At 34.7% G+C, this 19,830-nt stretch overlaps 1 protein-coding gene across 6 annotated transcripts in view; it reads right to left on the bottom strand.

Annotated features, from left to right (window-relative positions):
- Positions 1-2,201: 2,201 nt before the first annotated feature.
- IL6ST (interleukin 6 cytokine family signal transducer) overlaps positions 2,202-19,830 on the bottom strand; it is a 49,128-nt gene continuing 31,499 nt past the window's right edge. For all 6 annotated transcript variants that reach the window (XM_057743352.1, XM_057743356.1, XM_057743366.1 and 3 more), the window contains 9 exons: positions 19,383-19,465; positions 18,484-18,694; positions 17,736-17,918; positions 15,863-15,964; positions 15,532-15,678; positions 15,110-15,250; positions 11,820-11,916; positions 8,562-8,643; positions 2,202-7,718 (listed from right to left, as the gene is read on the bottom strand). In XM_057743352.1, the coding sequence (XP_057599335.1) occupies positions 6,981-7,718; positions 8,562-8,643; positions 11,820-11,916; positions 15,110-15,250; positions 15,532-15,678; positions 15,863-15,964; positions 17,736-17,918; positions 18,484-18,694; positions 19,383-19,465 (1,784 nt within the window). In that variant the 3' untranslated portion in view covers positions 2,202-6,980. The remainder of the gene's footprint in view (positions 7,719-8,561; positions 8,644-11,819; positions 11,917-15,109; positions 15,251-15,531; positions 15,679-15,862; positions 15,965-17,735; positions 17,919-18,483; positions 18,695-19,382; positions 19,466-19,830) is intronic.

Here is a 19,830-nt window from a genome sequence, read left to right as displayed (position 1 = left end):
CACCCTGCACCAGCATGGTCCCCAGTTGATCAGAAGCGTCTTGGACAGGGAAGGGTCCCTCACCCCAGCAACATGACAATTTCTAGTCACAGTTCCAAATGTGGAATATAGATGTTCTCAGAGGTCCCTTCCTGGGCTCTCATGCCTGCTGGTAACGCGGGTGTTTGTATGTCTAGTTTGAACATTGAGCAAAATCCACATTGCCTTTGACCTATAGTGAAGAGTGGCTGCCTTTTCATTCTTTAGATGCTCCTGCAGAGTTACTTTCTGTTGTCAGAATCTCAGGGCCTTCGACTACCTTTTTACTTAAATATTCTCTTTCAGGCCATTCATTTAAAACCATGATCCCCTTTCTGGAAGTGTACAGAACCAATTCCAGAGAGGTTTATATCAATCCATTTAAAAGCTATCACTAGTCACCAGGTTTTTTTCTGACTTTAGCCATACCTGTAGGGAAAACAATTTCTTATAGGGACAGCATCCAGGTGTGTACTTACTAGTTTTAACCATTAAGAGTCTTCTAGTAAAGGGAGCCTGGACTGAGTCAAGCGGTAGGATCTCATCCACTGTTTGAACAAGTGTGGGGGCGGGGGGGGGGGGGGGGGGGGAGACGCTTCTGATGCTTGGTTGCTCTGGCTACTCTGTATCAAAAGAACTGTTCACAGCACTAGCCGATGAGACAGCTGGAGTGAGAAATGCTTGATCTGAGTTTTCTTTTTCCACTTTTATTTTTGGCTGTGAGGATTCCCACTGTGTATCTCACCACATTTTTCCAGAAGGATTCTAATTTCAACAAATGCATAAATGTATAAACAAAAACCATTTAAGTGGGGGATAATTCTCACTAAAAAAATGTTCAAGAATTAGAAAAGATAATTCTAGTTATACTTTTCTGGCATGTAAAATGACACCATAGTCACAAGGGATAAATGTAAAAGAATTGGGTTTTAAACATCCACAGATTCCTAAAATTGAGCTACGCCTTCCCATCTGTTTAAAACCTTTAGCAGTTGGGAAAAAAATAACTATAATCTAAAAATAAATTTTGAACTTTGAATTTAAAGGTAGGTTTTTCTCGCTCAGTGGAGATAGAACTGTTTTAAGCTCTTAAGGAACCAAGTAGCCTTTCCAAGGTCTTTCTAGGTCGGCCAGCAGCCAACCTAAATGAGCAGCAATGGGGCATATGCTGTGGACCTGGGGCCAGTATCTGCTTCCCACTGCTTCTCCACTCTTCCTTCTCTTTCTACCTCAGGGCTCCTTTTCTCCTTCTCTTCTGTACTCTATTAAGCAGCCAGAGCACGTTTAATTAGACTTAAACGTGTATGTAAGAGCGCAGTTTTTTGTAATGCTTCTTGTTTATATTTTGAAAGCATGGAAGGAATGTTTTATATTAATTTAAAAGCAAAAAGTTAAAACCAGAAGTTAAAATTTTTTCTCTGTCTCTGAATGTTGAAGAAACTCTGTAATCTTTTGGCAGTAGGATGGAATGGATCCATAATATAAATTAGGGTAAGACAAGAGGTACCACAAAGAAGTCAGGCTGAACCTGTAAGAGCCACAGCCAAAGATTTTAAACAAACACACAGTCCAAAGCCAAGATGCTATTTCTACAACCTTCAGTATGTATGTGAAGGGATGAAGTTAACTTGCGTATTTGTGGATTTTTTCACTCACTGCATACTTAGATAAAATCACAATGTGAAGACACACAAATCTAGGAGTTCAGATGTCCTTGCAGGTGGAATTGTCACTTTCATACACTACTACTCAGCAGCCTCAGCGGGTAGCAGTGGGATGTTGTGGCTCAATTTGCTTCATGCCTTCCTGTGACAAGTCTCTCGTAGAGTGTGGGCAGACAGGCCACAAGGTGGCACCTCTGTACTTGGTTGGTCCCCTGGCAACCCAGCTGAAAAACATCCACTGGGAGGTAAGATTCTGGGATTCCAGAAATCATCTTAGTAAATGCAGAAAACTGGTAAATAATTTTGCCATCTTCAAGTCTATTCTATGTTTATTAAGGCCAAGATAGGGTATTGATTTTCTTCTAAATCCCAATCCATTATGCTAAATGAGCATTTAAAAAGCCACAGAACCCTCAAAAAAGCAACTCATTTACACAAAGCCCCAACGCCAGGAATGATACATACTGTTACCTTAAACATTATGTGTAATGACATCAAATGGTACTGACCACACCCAGAAAAATTTGAGTAAAAATTTATTAAATTTACTTAAAGGATTAGAGTGGATATATAAGAGAACATTAGAGTTATGTCAACATAAAAACAATAGCTGTGGTTACGATTCGCACATGCAATTCACTCTGCAAAAGTAAAAATACATACAATACTCTTTCTACACAAGCCTTCTATATGAAGTTAGATTAGGTCGGCGTAAAAGAGCAAGTGAACTTGAAAGGATTGCACTTACAATTAAATGGGATGCAGCTAGAGTATAAAGAGGAGACCTACCTAATGCTAATCACTGTATTGTAGTACTAGCAAATTGCACACTTATTTTTAGAATATACTATTCAATATACATATATACTAAGACTAAGGAATTCTCAAATATCCACCTTTAAATTATCCCTTTACTTCTGACACATCACATTTTAAGATTCATGTAACAGCATCTGAAACATAGTTATCATTGTCAAAGCTTATGTTTAAGAGATAAAAGGTCTGTAACATCTATCACCATTGGCCTTAAATGCACTTTCATCAGCATCTACCAACTTTAAAGAACTGGGTGGGGAAGTTAAACTAACCCGTAAAGGAACTACTGAGTACAAAAAGCCTTTAAAAATTTAGGAACAAATAGGTAACAAAAAAGAGCTCATCCAGAGCTGCCTTTTTATTTTTAATGCAATGTATATTTTAGAATATCATTGAACACACACATAAGTAGCCTATACAATGAAAAAAATAGATAAACCCCAAAGACAGTACATTTGGCTTTGGAAAGTTTTGTTTTGACATACACCTAAATTCTGTTTATAAGTAGCCTGAGAAGGAACTGCTATCAAGGACCAGTCTAAAGAATTAGGCTGTAGGTTTGCTAGTTTAAAGTTTCTTAAACCTAATTATCTTGCCATTTTATGGCTTCATGTTCTTTTAATTTACAAAAAGTGTAAAAGCATCTTTAATCTTACCTGGGCAAGAATCTAACACAACCTACAACAGAAAGCTATCCCAATATTTTTAAACAATCGAACTTTGTTTTATGTAGCTTATTATTTTGACATTTTACCCATTTCAACAAAAAACTACTAAAACAGAAGTGTGTGGTATAGAAATTTGTTCTTAACACCAAACCGAGGAGGAGACTGGTGTGGAATATAATGGAATAGACTAGGAAGAGCCCTCCTACTTGATTTGTAGTTGGTCAATACATGCCAGTTAACAGAAATATTTTAGGAAATTCTATAATAATTCTATTTCTAAATTTATGTCATGATTTTAACTACTTAACTATGTAAGTAGAAAAAAGACAGCTTTTAAAATTTGATTTCTATTTATAGAGCTATTTTAGATGTTCCACTTTAAATGCGAATTTTCATAAATAAATGTTTTAAAAGTATATTTCAACTTCATTAACCCTTAACTTCACAATAAACTAGGGTTGTTGGATGACTTCATGTGTAAAAAAAAAAAAAATCTTATCAAAGAAAAAGACTGAAATTAAACAACTAGGTAGAGAATAGATGTGAACACAAAACGTGAATGATTCTTTTTCCCTTGCTTCTGCTCCCAGTGCAGAATGATCCAGGTTAAAAAAGAATTAAACTTTCAGATTTTAGTGGGTTTGAAGTCCGACAGTTTTCCAACAGTTATCCAGCATCATGCCTTTATGGAGGAGGAGGGCAGGATACCAAAAACACCAGTAACAAATAATCAAATTACAATAACAATTCCGGTAACATATGCTTATTATTCTTCTAATCTTACAAGATTAGAATCAAATTTTTGGGTACTGGATATTTAATGAGTAAAAAACCCACAATCTTAAACAGTCTAATTTTCACATAAAATAGCTGGATTTGTTTCTGTGCCTACCAAAAATACAACTGACATGTATCAATACAGATTTATTCAAGACATGCCTTTTGAAAGTAATTTTGTACTTAAGTTTCATGACTACTTTTCTCTTTTAGGGCAAAGATGTATGTTACATAAATATATTTATTTCCTGAATGAATTTTTGCACAGTAACTATATATGTATTTAATATGCCTAAAGTGCTTTTGTGGCTGGGGGCATTCACTCACTGCACCATCTTTTATACAAGTTTCAACACACAAATCTGCTTCTATGATGTCCTTATTTGTTCTCATTCCCTTAGATCGTGAGTTCACATCTTAAAACTGCCCACCCCACAGACAATCTTCACACTGAAAATGTTCTTCACAACACTGCTATTTGTTAGGGGGAAGGTTAGCGCTAAACATGGTTATAACAACATGACTACTGATTCCGAGGAAATGAAAAATATAATACGAGGGTGAGTCAAAAATCATCTGTACTCTGGCTGTAGAATTTATTTAAATTTACTTTTAGAAAAGGCAAATACATCATTTTTTGACAACCTCCTTGTTTTTCAATACACCTTGTCCATCTGTCAACAAGCTTTCGTATTCCCTCATTAAAAACTATTTTAGACTGAGTTGCGAGCCACGAATGCACCGCTACCTTCATTTCTTCATTAGAAGTGAATCTTCATCCTCGTAGGGCTGCTTGATGGCTAACACTTGTGTGACTTTCCCTGAACTTCTCTATCCATCCATACACACTTCTTTGCAACAAAACACTTCTCTCCATACTGTGTGCAAAGTCTTCGATAAATAAGGGCACCAGGTACACCCTCAGACCACAGAAAACGAATCACTGCACGCTGCTCTTCTTTCATGCAAATCACAAGTGGGGCATCCATTTTTGCTTGCACCGCCCTTACAAATGAACTGATGTAACACGTTCACGCCTGCACAGCAGTCACTGGGAAGATAAGCCTTGAACAGAAAGCTCTGATAAGACAGTGTGGCCAACAGAAGTTTTAATATAACCGGAATTTGGATAGTTTTTGACTCACCCTCGTAGATATAAATTTGTTGACATTTAGCAAGATAAATCTTGTCCTGATTTGGACCAGCCTTTGATGACCAACTTAAATGGTGGTGATGCTATTACCTTGTAGTGTGTGTGAGCTTGGGGTCTCTCTGTCCCTACTTGACCTCTCTGTGCCTAGTCTTCCTCCTCTACTTCTAATTCTGACATTCTACCAATCTCATGTTGGTTTTGCCTAACATAGAACTTGATACATCAGAATAAAGCATCTGCTCTGTCTCACAAAGACCATATATGTGAAGGAACTCTGAAAAGTATTAGGCAAGAATACAAAGGATAAAGCATAAGAGGAAGTCAAATGTGAACAATATTAATGAGAGGGTGATGAGCTGAATTACATCCCAACTGTAAATGTGTACTAATTTTTCTCAGCCTTTTATTCTTCAATAACCTCTACAAACCATTTTAAATTGGCCTGGTTTCTGTAACTTAAATATGACAGAAAAACAGAAAACTTACTTGATACCAGTAGTCAACCACATGATTTATGACAATTTCTTCTTACTTACTCATCTCCTAACTTTAGCCCCTGCCTCCTTGTCAAACATGGTGGGCAGGGGATAACATAAATGCGGAAGTGAGTTTAGCACTAAGCTCTGGAGGCCTGACTCTCCATTCCCCTGAAGAAAAGAACATGTGGGAAGAGGTTTAAAATGTTCCTAAATCATCACGTAGCACTAAGTTCCACCGACCTCAGACAGACATTAAAATATGATCTCTTCATTAAGTGCCTCTACAATAAGGATATTTGCTAACTGTGATATTTACTAAGATCTGTGTGTGCATTTTGGGGGTGGTGCTTTGTTTATTTTGATAAGTATTGCCCAGGTCCTCTAACTTATTAGTCTGCTTCAAACACCTACTAGAAAAAAAAAAAAAAAAACTCGATCTTGGCCTACTTAAAAACAAAGCATATTAAACCAAAACACATTTTAAGGTGAAGACATATTGTATAAAGTGCTTCATCAACCAAATTCTCTGATGTCTTAACAAAAAGGGTCAATAATGTTTATATACATGTATAGAAAAGCGTTAACAATGTACGCCTTTCTAAATGGCAAAGAATTTTTTAAATTTGAGTTTGTTGCATTCATTCCTAGCTCTTATCTGGACACTCTGCTGAGTTTGTGAAATTGATCTCCAGAGGCTGTCAGTAATGACAGAAAGCAAATGTTTGAAAATTTACTTAATTATGGATTGTCTAATTTTCAGAAATTAATATTTTTAGTTTGCCAAGTTAAAACTCCAGAATTCCTTTCTTCCAGTAACTGGCAGCATCATTACCAATGGACGAGAACTAATACTTTATGTTGGTATGATTATAAATGAGCCCAATTTTTTTCTTTTTTCTTTTTGTCACACAACAAAAGCTGGGCTCATATTAGTTGTACCATCTGGACTCTTTTTAAATTTTGTTGTCAGCTGAAGTAGAGGGTCTAGACCTTGCTCCTCTTTTATATTAATTCTCCCTAAGAGTTGATATTTGATGACTATTCTCATTAAAATCAGTATAGCTGTGCTAAGTTTATCACTGCTTTTAATTTAAATACCCTCTGTTTTCTAAATAGCAAAACAAAAAGCTTCTCTTTATAAATTTTAGACAAGCTTTTTCTTCAGTGCAAACATCCTGAAACAGCACAAAGTCATTCAGCTATTCAGAGGATGGAGTCAGTTTCTGTAGTGCTTAAAGTCGAATCCCAGATATTCTGGAATGGAAATAGCCCATGCGGGAGGACAGTACATTCTTGTCCTTAAGGGCAAATGATCATCTTCAGTGAGTGAAGATCCGAAATCACAGATAAAATATCTTTAGCTTTACTTTACAGGTTCTTCGGAAACTGTAACAGGAGCTAGCTGTCACTGAGGCATGTAGCCGCCTCGTCTTACAGTCTGCGGTAAGTAACTTTTAGGCATTCCTTCATCAATTGCAGCCTCCATCCCAACTGTTTCAAATCTCTCTACTTGTCCCTCAATGCCTGGACTGAAAGCATTGGCTGCAGGAACTTCCTGAAACATTTTCATTTGCCCAGATCCATAGGGCTGTGAAATATGATCTGAAATCTGCTGCTGTTTAAGTCTAACAAAATCTTCTTCATTGACTGATGAAACTTGCTTTGACCTTTCAAAATGCGAAATATCTGGACTGGTTTCATGTTGACTGCAGTTTTGTTTGAAATACTGTTGCCTGGGCATAATGCCATCACTGCCATCTACATTATCTATCAGCTGTAGATCTTCTGGCCGCTCTTCAGAATCTAACAAGGGCTGGGTGGACTCGGATCTTGAGAAGACCTGGACCGACGGCACTTGGTGTCTGTACCCACTATGCACCACAGTGGAATACTGGACGGTGCTCGAAGTGTTCTGGGCAGACTCGTTTTCATCACTGCTAGAAATGCTTGGCCGAGAAGAAGACATGCATGAAGACCCTCCAATACCACTGCTGTGTCCTTCAGTATTAATTTTTTCCTTCTTGAATAGGTCCAACGATTTTAGATCTTCCGGGAAAGGCTTTTTGTCATTTGCTTCTATTTCTACAACACTTACATCAGTGAAATTGCCATCTGGATACATTTGATCTTTTGAATTAAAATGCTAAGAAAGAGAGAAAATGAATTACTACCTATGGTGCACATTCATTTAGAAACTGAAATAATTATATATGACATATTAGTTAAAGCCACAGAGCTAATGAGTCTCTGAAACTTCTCAGTAACTTTTAATGGTGCAGAGATAATCTATATCACTAACCAAATCACTTGAATCATGAATATTGTGAAATGATTCTAAAAAGTATGAACTAGGCTCTATTTCCTCAGGATTCTAAATCAATATTGTTGGTGTTACATTTTGATAAATTAAAGGTCTGGAAAGAAAATTTCATATTTCATGCCTAGTCTAGGCAGCCTAGGATTAACTGGATAGAAAAATGAGGAAAACATTAAGAAATCAAACTCAGATGACTGAAGTTTCATAGGATATAAAGTACACAACACATTTCAATCTGTTAATATAAAATTCAAGGACTGTCAGAAGGTAATAAATACAAATCACTTCCCCTTTAGGGAAGTTCAAGGAATTTACTATAGGTTTCTAGAAGTCATTTAGTCATGTTAAAATGGTAGGTTTTAAATTTGATTTTAATATACAATCTAAAATTCTTGTCTTACAACAGAATTATCACAAAACACTAGGTTTTCAACTTACAAGTTCAATCAAATATTTTTAATGTATACTAAATAGAATTAGGACTATAAGGACAAATATGCTATGGTAATAATAAACTCCTAGAATACAGTTTTAAATTTTGACTAAAATTCTCATTTATGTACTATTTTCATATACTTTTCGATTCAGTCTGATTATCTTTGCTTGAATGCTACAATATATCCTAGTATGCATGTGTATTACAAGTAAGTCAGAAACACTTTCTCTTACCCTTGGAGGTGTATGAGGTGACCACTGGGCAATATGACTCTTTGAAGGATCTGGAACATTAGGCCAGATGTGTTTTTTAATTCTGGAGATAAAAGAAATATTGCATATGTAGAACCACATGTAATAAATAATAGTCCCTATTTCTAAATATGATCATCTAAGAATCTTAAGAATCAAACCAATAAACAAAAAATACCTACTGTACCCCAAAGCTAACAAAAACATTATTTCTCTTGTAACCAGTAGAAAAAAAGTACCGTTAAAAATGCATAAGGATGTTAATCTTTATCCTTAAAGAAAAAGTGTTTGTTTATAAGACTAAAGCTGGTAATCAATATTCAATTTTTAAAAAATCCCTGAAATCAAATCCTGCAATTAAAACCACTTAAGAACTTTAGCCAGGGTCACAAAACGTTGTGGTACACACCTTCTCCCCAAAACAAAAACCTAAAAATGTTCAGTTTCCAACTAAAAGAATCTAGATAATGAATCAATGTTCACATGGGTACAAAATAAAATAAATTTGATTTTCACAAGGAAGAAAAGGCTAACAATATTAAAAATAACCAATTAATTCAGGCTACCCCCCATCATCAAAAACCTACTTAAATATGTTTACCTTAATATAGTCCCTGGCCCAACATCGGCGGTCTATAGGTGTACATAAGTATATAGGAAATGAGTCATTCTGAGAATAAGTTCAAATAAAAAAGATGACTAATAAGATCCTAACAGACTGTCTTGTAGGAACAACTATGAAATCTGGACATAATATAAAAAGCAATAAAGTTAGGGGCTTCCAAGGTGGCGCAGTGGTTAAGAATCCACCTGCCAATGCAGGGGACACGGGTTCAATCCCTGCTCCAGGAAGATCCCACATGCCGTGGAGCAACTAAGCCCGTGCGCCACAACTATTAAGCCTGAGCTTTAGAGCCCGTGCGCCACAACTATTGAGCCCATGTGCTACAACTACTGAAGCCCACGCACCTAGAGCCCGTGCTCCACAACAAGAGAAGCCATGGCAATGAGGAGTCCGCGCACCACAATGAAGAGTAGCCCCCACTCACTGCAACTAAAAGAAAGCCCGCACACAGCAAAAAAGACCCAACACAGCCAATAAAATAAATAAATTAATTAATTAAAAAAATTAAAAAAAAAAACTTCCTCAACTTACAGCTAACATAACATGCAATGGTATAAGACTGAATGCTTTCTCCCCTAAGATTGGGAATAATGGAAAGGTGTCGGCTCTTACCACTTCTATTCACCATTGTACTAAAGGTCTTAGCCAGTACAATAAGGAAAAGAACTAAAAGCATAAAGACTGGAATAACCATCTTTACTTGCAGGCAGCATGTCTGTGTATGTAGAAAATCCAAAAAGTGACTAGAGTAAATTAATTTATCAAGATCTCAGTATACAAGATCAGTATATTTAAAAGATCAATTGCATTTTTCTATATACTAGCAACAAACAATTAGAAAGTAAATTTTAAATTCCATTTATAGTAGCATTAAAAAAACACTTAGGAAGGAATAAATTTAACATAAGATGTGCAAGGCCCGAAAACTACAAAACATTGCAAAAGGAACCAAGATAAGTAAATATCATATTGAATCCATGTACCATGTTCATACTGAAAGATTAATGTGACTCATGAACATGTGAACTCGTGTTCAGACTGCATTTTCCCTGAACTGATGGACAGATTCAATAAAATTCCAATAAAAATTCTAACAGATTTTTAAAGGAAACTTACAAGCTGATATTAAAATTTATATGAAAAGGTAAAGAACCTAGCAAAAATAATTTTGAAAAAAAATATTGGAGGAATTCTACCACCTGGTCTCAAAATTTACTATAGAGCCATAATAAGACTATGTGTTAGCATGAATAGACATGTAGACCAATGGAACAGGACTGAGTCCACGAACAGATCCAGACTTATATAGATAATTGATTTTGGCAAAGGTTCAAGGCAATTCAACAGGAAAAGACAGTCTTTTCAATAAATGATGCTAGAATGACTAGATACGGAAAAAAACCTTTGACCCTGACTTCACACCATGCACAAAAATCTATTCTAAATAGATCACAGCACAGAACTAAAATGATGAAACTTCTAAAGGAAAATATAGGAGAACACATTTGTGACACTGGGTTAGGCAAAGATTTCTTAAACAGGACATAAAAAGCAAGAACCATTAAAAAAAAAAAAACTCTGATAAAATGAACTTGATCAAGATTAAACTTTTGCTTTTCTAAAGTCACAGTTAAGAAAATAAAAAGGCAAGTCACAGTCCAGAATTTGCAAAACATATATTTGACAAAAATTTTGTAACCAGGTATATAAAGAACTCTTAAAGCTCAATATTAACAAGACAAATCACCCAATTTAAAAATGGGCAAAATATTTCAAAAGACACCACAAAAGAAGATGTGTAACTAGCACATGAAAAGATCTATTACTAGTTATCAGGGAAACAGAAGTTACAACCACATTGAGATAGCACTACAAACCCAAGAGAAAGAATGGCTAAAATTAAAAACCTCGACAGTACCAAGAATTGGGGATGATATGGAACAAATGGAACTCTCACACTGCTGGTGGGAATACAAGATGGCACAGCCATTTTGAAAAACTGTTCGACAGTTTCTTATAAAGTTATGTACGCACTTATATGACGCAGCAATCCCACTACTAAGTATGTACTCAAGATAAATGATAATATATGACCATACAATGATCTGTATGTGAATGTTCATAGCAACATTATTTATAATAGCCAAAAATAAAAAAAAAAACCCTAAACTTTCATAACAGATGTACAGGTAAACAAATTTTGATATCTTCTATACTACAGAATATTCTTCAGCAATAAAAAGAAAAAATATCAGCATATGCAACATGGATGAATCTCAAAAATATGTCAAGTGGAAGACGTCATACACAAAAAATTAGATGCTGTTTGATTCTATATATGTGAAACCCCAGAAAAGGGAGAGTTACAACCAGAGAAAGTAGGTCAGTGATTGCTGGGGCCAGGGGCTGAGGGGGAGGACCGATTGCAAAACAGAATGAGGAAAGTTTCTAGTGATGGAAATGTTCTCTATCTTGAGTGTGGTGGTAGTTATATATCTATACACAGTTATAAAAATTCATCAAACTGTACAGTTAAGATGGATGAATTTCACTGCATGGAAATTACAGATCAATAAAGGTGGGGAAAATGCAAAAATATGAATAAGGGTACTTACAGGTCTCGCTTATTAAAGCAGAATAATACTCCCAAAAGGGTTGTCAATAGGAATGCTAAGCAAACAGGTACAACAATAGCTTCAATTTCTCCTTGAGCTAGAAAAAGCAGGCAGGGGAAAGAAGGAAAATAACTGTTGACACATATGCTAAAGAGAAATAATGTAACTTCTCAACCAGATTACTGCTGAAAAGATGAAATACCATCTTTTTTTTTTTTTTTACAATGTTTTCAAACTTAAAGGTGTTTCTCTTTCCCCAACCCTCCCTCTTGGTGAATCATAGCTACTCATGCTTTACAAAGTAACCTGACCACACAGTATGCATACAATATATGCTGGTTGGGGGAATAAACTGATTAGTTCAGTTTATTGGACAGATAATCTCCCTGGTAAGAGCTTTCAAACCTATTTATTACACTTACGGTCTCACAGCAGAATCTTAGCAAAAGCTTATCTCTGAGTTCTAGGAGTACTGGGTAGAACCGGAAAAGCTTTCAACAATATCAATAACTGAACTACAAATGTAATCTTCTATAAGAAATAAAAATGTAAAATTCAGGCAAAATTTTTAATAGTTATTTACTATTTTCAAAAAGATGATAAATCTGATATAGGGCTAATCATTTTAGGAGAATCTTAAAAGCCATAAGGAGCGGCAGAAGTAGAAATAATGTCATCTAAAAAAGCAGCAAGCCTAAGATTGCTAAATACCATATGAACCCCTATCCGCATTTAAAAAAGAGCTTATTAATCAAATGAATCATTTATTGGGACAATTTAAAATAGAGATATTTTTTAATGACTTACCTTATGGATGTTTCTGGTTAACTCTTCCAGCCCCCCTTTAATTAGTCTTTTATAGGAAAAATGTATGAAAGTAGTACTACAGTTATAAACTATCCACTTAGTCTTATCTTTCCACCACACATATCCCTTCGTAAGTAACTTTACATCCTACAAAAGCATAATAGGAACCAAGAAATCAGATAAATGCTCAGGAATAAACTACAGGTTGGAAAACATTAATTCCTGAATGCTAAGGTTCTCATACATACGCCAAATCAAATTCAGGCAGAACTTTTCCTTTATTGGTGCTGAACTTCTGCTTACTGTGTTTTCATGCCTTGGGCCTTTGCTCATGCTGTGCTAAGATGCCTTCTTCTTCCTATGTGTCTACATCTTAACTTCAAGGCTCAAGTATTGTCTTCTCCACAAAATCTTTGAAGGTAAAACTCTCCACTACAGATATCTTTAAATTCCTGCTCTATTTATTATCTATATGGCTCAAATGGCTCTTTGTTTTGTTTACTGAGACCGTATTTCTTCAACAAAGCTATATGATCCTTGGGAGCAAAGTCCGTGTCATGTGAAGTAGCCATGATGGATCCATAAGACAACAGATAGGTCAGAGCAAAAAGCAGATGATGAAGTAATATTAATAAGTATGATCTCATTTTTGGAAAATAAAATGTATGCATAGAAAAGACTAGAAGGATAATATAAATGTTAAGAGATTATTTTGGATGAGGGATCAGGAGTGCTTTTTCTTCCTCTTTGTATTTTACTGTATAGTCTAAATTCCCTATAATGAACACAACTTTTATAATCAGGATAATATTTTTAAAGTTTATTATTACTTTTTTAAAGACCATGGCACAAAGTTTTATTCCAAATATTACAGGTATCCCCCCACTTTTGGGAAATTCACATTACACCACTTCACTTTCAGGAAAGACCAGTATACTAACAAGCTTTTTTCACAAATTACATTAATGTCTGTTTTTGCTAAGGGAAATAAATTTATGAAAAAAGCTTGTTAGTGTACTAAAACAGATCTTTTGTGAAAGTGAAGTGGCATAATGTGAACTTTCCAAAAGTGGGGGATACCCTTTGCTCTACACCGTCTGGGCTTATGAAAGGCTTCGCAAGAATGCTCTACTTTTGGATAGCCAGGGAAACCTGTGTTTGTTACATATGTATTCTACAAACATGTCACCACAAGTTTTATCCCATAGACTATATTCGTTACTGGCCATCACAGCAAAGCTCAGGCTCTTTTACTATCTATCTTATGTAGTCACCTATCCACTTGTGTGGTCACCTAGCAATCATTCAACCAGCAAGGAACATGGAGCTTACTGTTTATCATTCACTGTGTTGGTGCTTGGGTGTGGGGGTTATAAACACAATTACAGTAAAATAAGGTAATTTCTATGATGATTCAAAATGTAGTAGTTACCGGAAAGAATGCAGTTTATGTCTGCTTCAGGGAGGCTATAGGAACAGCCAAAAGAAGAAAAGGTATAGGGCAACATACTGGGAAAAGACATAAAGATGGGGAAAATGTAAGTTTAGGGTCAAAGAAAGAGATTATGAAAGGGTATACACAAGCAGTGATTAGAAGGCGCGATCAACTGGACTTGATGCTTGGTTATGTGGGCGAAAAAGATGAAGACACTTACTACAACTGCACCTAAGTTTCTGGCTTTGGCAAAGAGCTGCGGCATGGAACAAAGAAAGAGAAATCTGGGAAGGGAAGAAAGTATGGCTGAAGTCAGAGACAGGGAATTTGAACAGGCAAATAAGAAAACAGTGCCAAGAACAGAGCTCTCGAGAATACAAAGCATTTAAAAGAGCAGAAAAGGAGACCAAGAAGAAAGTACTAGACTGGGAGGAGACTCTGGAGAGTGCTATTAGAAAAACAAACCCAGGGAAGAGACAGTTTCAAGGATGAACAGACCAACAGGGTCAAACACTGGGAAGCACAGAAAAAAAGATGACCAAAAAGCAGGCACTGGATAGGACAACGAAGGGGTCTTCTATGAATGACACGAGAGAGGTTTCAGTGGAGTGATGGGTTGGAAGCCTGGTTTCAGCAGGTTAAAGACTGAGCTAGGGGTATGGAAATGAGACTGCAAGGGTGGACTAATCATTATAGCAACCTGCCCATAAAAAGAAGAACAAGAGAAGAAAGAGACCATGTCCAAGTTCTGCCAGTGAAAAAATGAACCCATTTAGGAAGATAGATAAATTCTTTTGGGATTTACAGAATACAGGTGAAATTAGAAACAGTTGAAACAACAAAAAAGGAAAAAATTTTCTGTAGTTTACAGAAATAACCAAAACCAGATAAACAATAATAAAAAATCATAACTATGAACACTTCATTTATATGAATCCAAAGATGCACTTTAAACAAAATTTTAGCATATAAATTAAGCCCATTTTTAATCTGAATAGATTTTAAAAAGAAAAAAGAGAGAAAAGAAAGATCAAACATTATTTCTTACCAAACTTTGGTGTAGTAAAAGTGAATTCTGGACCATCCTTTCCACCTTCATCTGTATATGCTGCCATTCGTACCATATATAAAGTGTCACTAGTCAAAGAGGACAGTGTATATTCTGTGTGGGAAGAATCCACATTCACAGCTGGAAGAAATCAACGAGTGTGCTTTACTCAACTACTCTTGCTTGGTCTGGCCTATATTTGACATTGTGAGAGTATTAAAAAGGAATCAAAACATAGTTTACTAGAAAACAATGTTTCTTTAATAGGACCATGAAAGCAACCATAAAGCATATTCTCAGGTATCTCTTTTCTGAGGATAATATGCTATCCTAAGATGTATAACACAAGATGAGACTTAAATGAGTATTTAAAAGCTTAAGAAAAAACACCTGTTTTTTAATAACTGATAAAGTTTTATTACCAGTTTCATTTCCAATGATGGTTCTATAAAATATAGTATAATTTCTGATAAATCCATTCTGAACATCAACAGGAAGTTGGTCCCACTCTAAGACAGCTTCATTTTTCCCCACTTTTTTTGTCCGGACAGTAGGTCCTTTGGAAGGTGCTGAAACAGAATACGGCATTTACTAACGGAAAATCATTAGAATTTAGTAAATCATTAGAACTTGGTAAAATTTTATTATCATGAAATTATTTGAACATAATGAGACATAATCTTATTTAAAAGGGATAAAATGTTTTTGTTAATAACAAACAACATTTTTCAAAGACAGTCGGTCTGGACTTACGAGCTTGTTTAAGGTATGCCTTTATAGACTCGGGGCTTCCTGGTCCATCAGCATATACTGGAATGACTGTTATCAAATAACATTTGCTCTCTGCTAAGTTTCCTAAAGTAAAAATAGTAGATTAAACATTTTTTTCCCCTATAATGAAAAAAACTAATTCCACTACTGACTTTTTTACATTATAATTTCATGACCACTGCACTTTCCTTTATCTGTTTTCATTCATTTATTTTTTAAAATTGAAATATAGATGTACAATAGAATATTTCAGGTGTACTCAATAATGATTTGACATTTGTATACATTATGAAATGATTACCACTGAACTTTCCTTTCTTTTAAAATTGCAACTTTTAAAGTAAGCATTGTCTTTTGTATACCGGATTCAAGCTTAACAGAGTAAAACTGTTCATGAAAATAAAAGGTTACTTTTATTGCCAATACAGTGAATAAAAAATATTCCTACTGTCAATAAAAGTAATGATTGCATTTATATTCAGGATTTAGAAAACACTGACCTCAAATTATCCTGGGCCTTACTTATAGTTTGACATTTTTTGTACATTTAACCTAATTCTCTGAGAACTGCCTATGAGCAAGATGTCACTAATCAAAGCTAGGGAAAGCACGAATGGCTGTGGTTTGTAAGATGACTGGGAAAGAAAGAATTAGTGCTATTTCCACCAGAAAGTAACATAATTTTAAAATAAAAAATTATCTTAAATACTTCCTTTATTTATAACCTTTCCAAATTAATAAAGTAATCTATCTATCCCTTTAGCATGCAATAGCAAAAAATTTCTTTGTTATACTGAAGTATATACCTTCAATAAGAACTTATATTTCCTTAACTATTATTCATGAAGTTACATATGCTTCTTTGCCTTCTTAAAAAGAGTAATTTTCTTGATGATTCAATATTATCAAGAAGATAACTTTTATATTCTGCTGTAATACAGTGATGCTTTATAAGGCCTACTGAACTATGTGGAGATACCTGCACAACATGAAGGTCTCCAGAGCCTATGCTATGTTATATTAAAAGTTTCTATCTTCTCTCTAGCTCCACCTTGCTTTTATTTGGGTAAGATTGATAAACTAGACAACCAGGATTAGTAAAATTATATATTAAATAATAGGTTAATGAGGGTCAAACAGCCTATGTTATGAATAAAGCTCATTAACTTTATAGCTATATATAAAGATACATGGCATATTTTTGTTAACAGGTTTTTTCTGATTAATCATTATTTGCAGCTGAATTCTAATGGTTATCCTCCTTTACACACACACAAACTGAGTGCTTTGTTTTCTCTTTAAAATTGTTGTATCACTTGATAAGTAGTACCTTACAATGAGAGCGACTCATTTTGGAGCTCTGTAATATGCTATTTTCTGTCCTTCATTAGGACTTCCAGTTTAAAAGACAAGGAAACCTAAGTTCTAGTTCTGCTTCCCGTGTTCAACAAGGCATTCAGATGTTCAGGGAAAATATTTTCTCATTAAAGGATGAGGGAGTTCAATCAGGTACAGAGAACATACTAGTTAGCAGCAGAGGTTGGATTATCTTATATTTCTTACTTAAGAAGTTTTGTGAACATCTCTTTGATGATCAAAACAACAGTGGAGTATTACAAGAAGATACTATTAACCCCACTTAGTCCATAAACAGACCCTGCAGTTTAGAGAAGTTAAGTGTGACTTGCTGAGGGTCGCAAATCTAGTAAACAAGATGTAACTAGTAACTATGATAAACCTGAAGTCTTTTCAATGGACCACAAAACCTACAAAGCAGCAAAGAATATGTAAAAGAAAAATCTGTCTAAAGAGCTAGAAAAAGGACATCAACTTAAATGTTTCTAGCCAGGTATACCTCTTAAATAGGTGCGATGTACAGTACCGTCTTCTTGTTGCCAGTCTGGGATACAGGGCAATTTATCCGATAATACACACCACTCAAGTATGTATCTGTTTACAGATTCATTTGGAGCAGTCCATTCTACCCAAAGCATGTTATCTTTCGGAAATGCTTTAAGATCCGTTATGGGGTGAGAAGCTTTAAAACAAAGTTTGAATACGGATATGATAAATGAACATTTAAAAATTTGATATTCCAATATTTTACATTCATTTCCATAACCATGTGATCTACCTTGCTATCATGTTTTCGTAGCATATAATATCAACACGTATTTACATGAATAAAAGCACTTTATTATAATTTATATGTAAATAGTCCATTTTGGAACTTAAATTCTTCCTTTCCCAAAATTCTTCAAGTGTTTTGTTACATAGTTGCAATTTTTTCTTCTTTGAAAGCTACAGATGAAGCTATAGAAAAACAATATATTTAAGTCATATGCATATAAAGTTCCTAAAGCCTTAAAAATATATTTTTAAAAAAGATAAATAATCAGAAAATGTTTAAATGAATTAAGTAGCTTACTGCAAAGTTTAAGTGAGACACAAAATGATGGAACAGATTTGGCTGCTAACTGATTTCTAAAAATATGATCACTGTTGATACAGTCTTAGAATACTTATGTTTTTTACAGGAGCCTTGTCCATATCTAACTACCCTTTCCCATTCATAAGTCAGGCTCCATCTCAGGGACACAAACCTTGAAAGTCCCAGGCAGGGATAGTTAAAACAGATGCATCTGATTTGCCAACCAGATTTCTTGCTGTCAGAGTTGCTATATAGCGATCATTTGTGAGGTTTATGGTCAGTTTTGTGTCATTAACTGTGTAATTTTGTAAACGTGATTTCCATCTTGTGAGAGTCACTTCATAATCCAAGATTTTTCCATTGGCTTCAAAAGGAGGCAATGTCTGTAATAAAATAATTTATTTTAGAAATGTACTTCATAAATCTTGAATAATGTTAATCAGTTTTGCTTCATGTTCACAAATTCTGCTATTATGTCAAATCTCTAAATATTTAATTGGAAAGGACTGGCAACCTTACTTTGAACTCACTACTGAAGTAAAGCTAGTACACACTGAATGAAGAGTAAAAGCATGACTTTAACTAATAGGGAAAGTAGCACCATTCTGTTAGCTTTTAGTTTTCTATACAATTCTGCACTGAGGCTATGTTGGCCTAAATTATATTATGTCTGAGTATGTTTCTTTGTATTTTATTTTCTTTGTATCTTATTTTATCTTATTTATCTTATTTGCACTCATAAACATTTATGGAGTGCCAACAATTTTATTTCCTATTACCAGCATACATTCTGATTACCTAAAACATTTATTAATTATTTTCTGTGAGGCACTGAGGAAAGTTCGATAAAAAACAAGGCCCCTCTTCTCATAGAACTTTCACAGAACTATGCTGAAATATCTGAGGTGCCAATGAACCCGACTTCTTTATAGTATATATAAAGCTTTGTGTTTCTATTTATTAAAAAGTTATCAAATACTATTTGATACCAAAAATTAAGCTCCACTCATAATACCATATAAAATACAGTTATAAGAAATAAAAGAATATAAATAGGCAATTTTTTTTTACCTTCCATATGAGTTGTACAGATCTACAGCCATGAACATGGGATGGCTCTATCTTATACCAGAAACTTGGTGCCTTGGATGGTCCTAAAGAGATGATATAAACTTTTTAAAATAAAAGTTTTTATTATAGCCGTAAAATAAAATCCTAGAAATTATTCTCTTACTTTGTTCTTAATATTCTTGCCCTCCAATCATATGGTGTCTCTAACTCTTTCTTTATACCAGCATTTTCCCATCCCAGCATGATATGCCTGGGTCTTTCTTTAGTCAGGGTGATAGCTTGATGATTTAGATTGTATTGAAACTCTTTTGTAATCTTAAAATTTTAAAGGAACAAATACATCCTAAGCAATAACCAAAGCTGTGTCACTATTTCTTACTGCTAAAAATCAAACTGAAATATCATATTTAAATACATGCTTAAAACCCCTAAATGCATACATTTAAGA

Source organism: Hippopotamus amphibius, chromosome 1, assembly GCF_030028045.1.
Source record: "Hippopotamus amphibius kiboko isolate mHipAmp2 chromosome 1, mHipAmp2.hap2, whole genome shotgun sequence".
NCBI lineage: Eukaryota > Metazoa > Chordata > Mammalia > Artiodactyla > Hippopotamidae > Hippopotamus > Hippopotamus amphibius.
The sequence above is the reverse complement of the archived record's forward strand: the minus strand, read 5'-3'. Positions and strand labels throughout refer to the sequence as shown.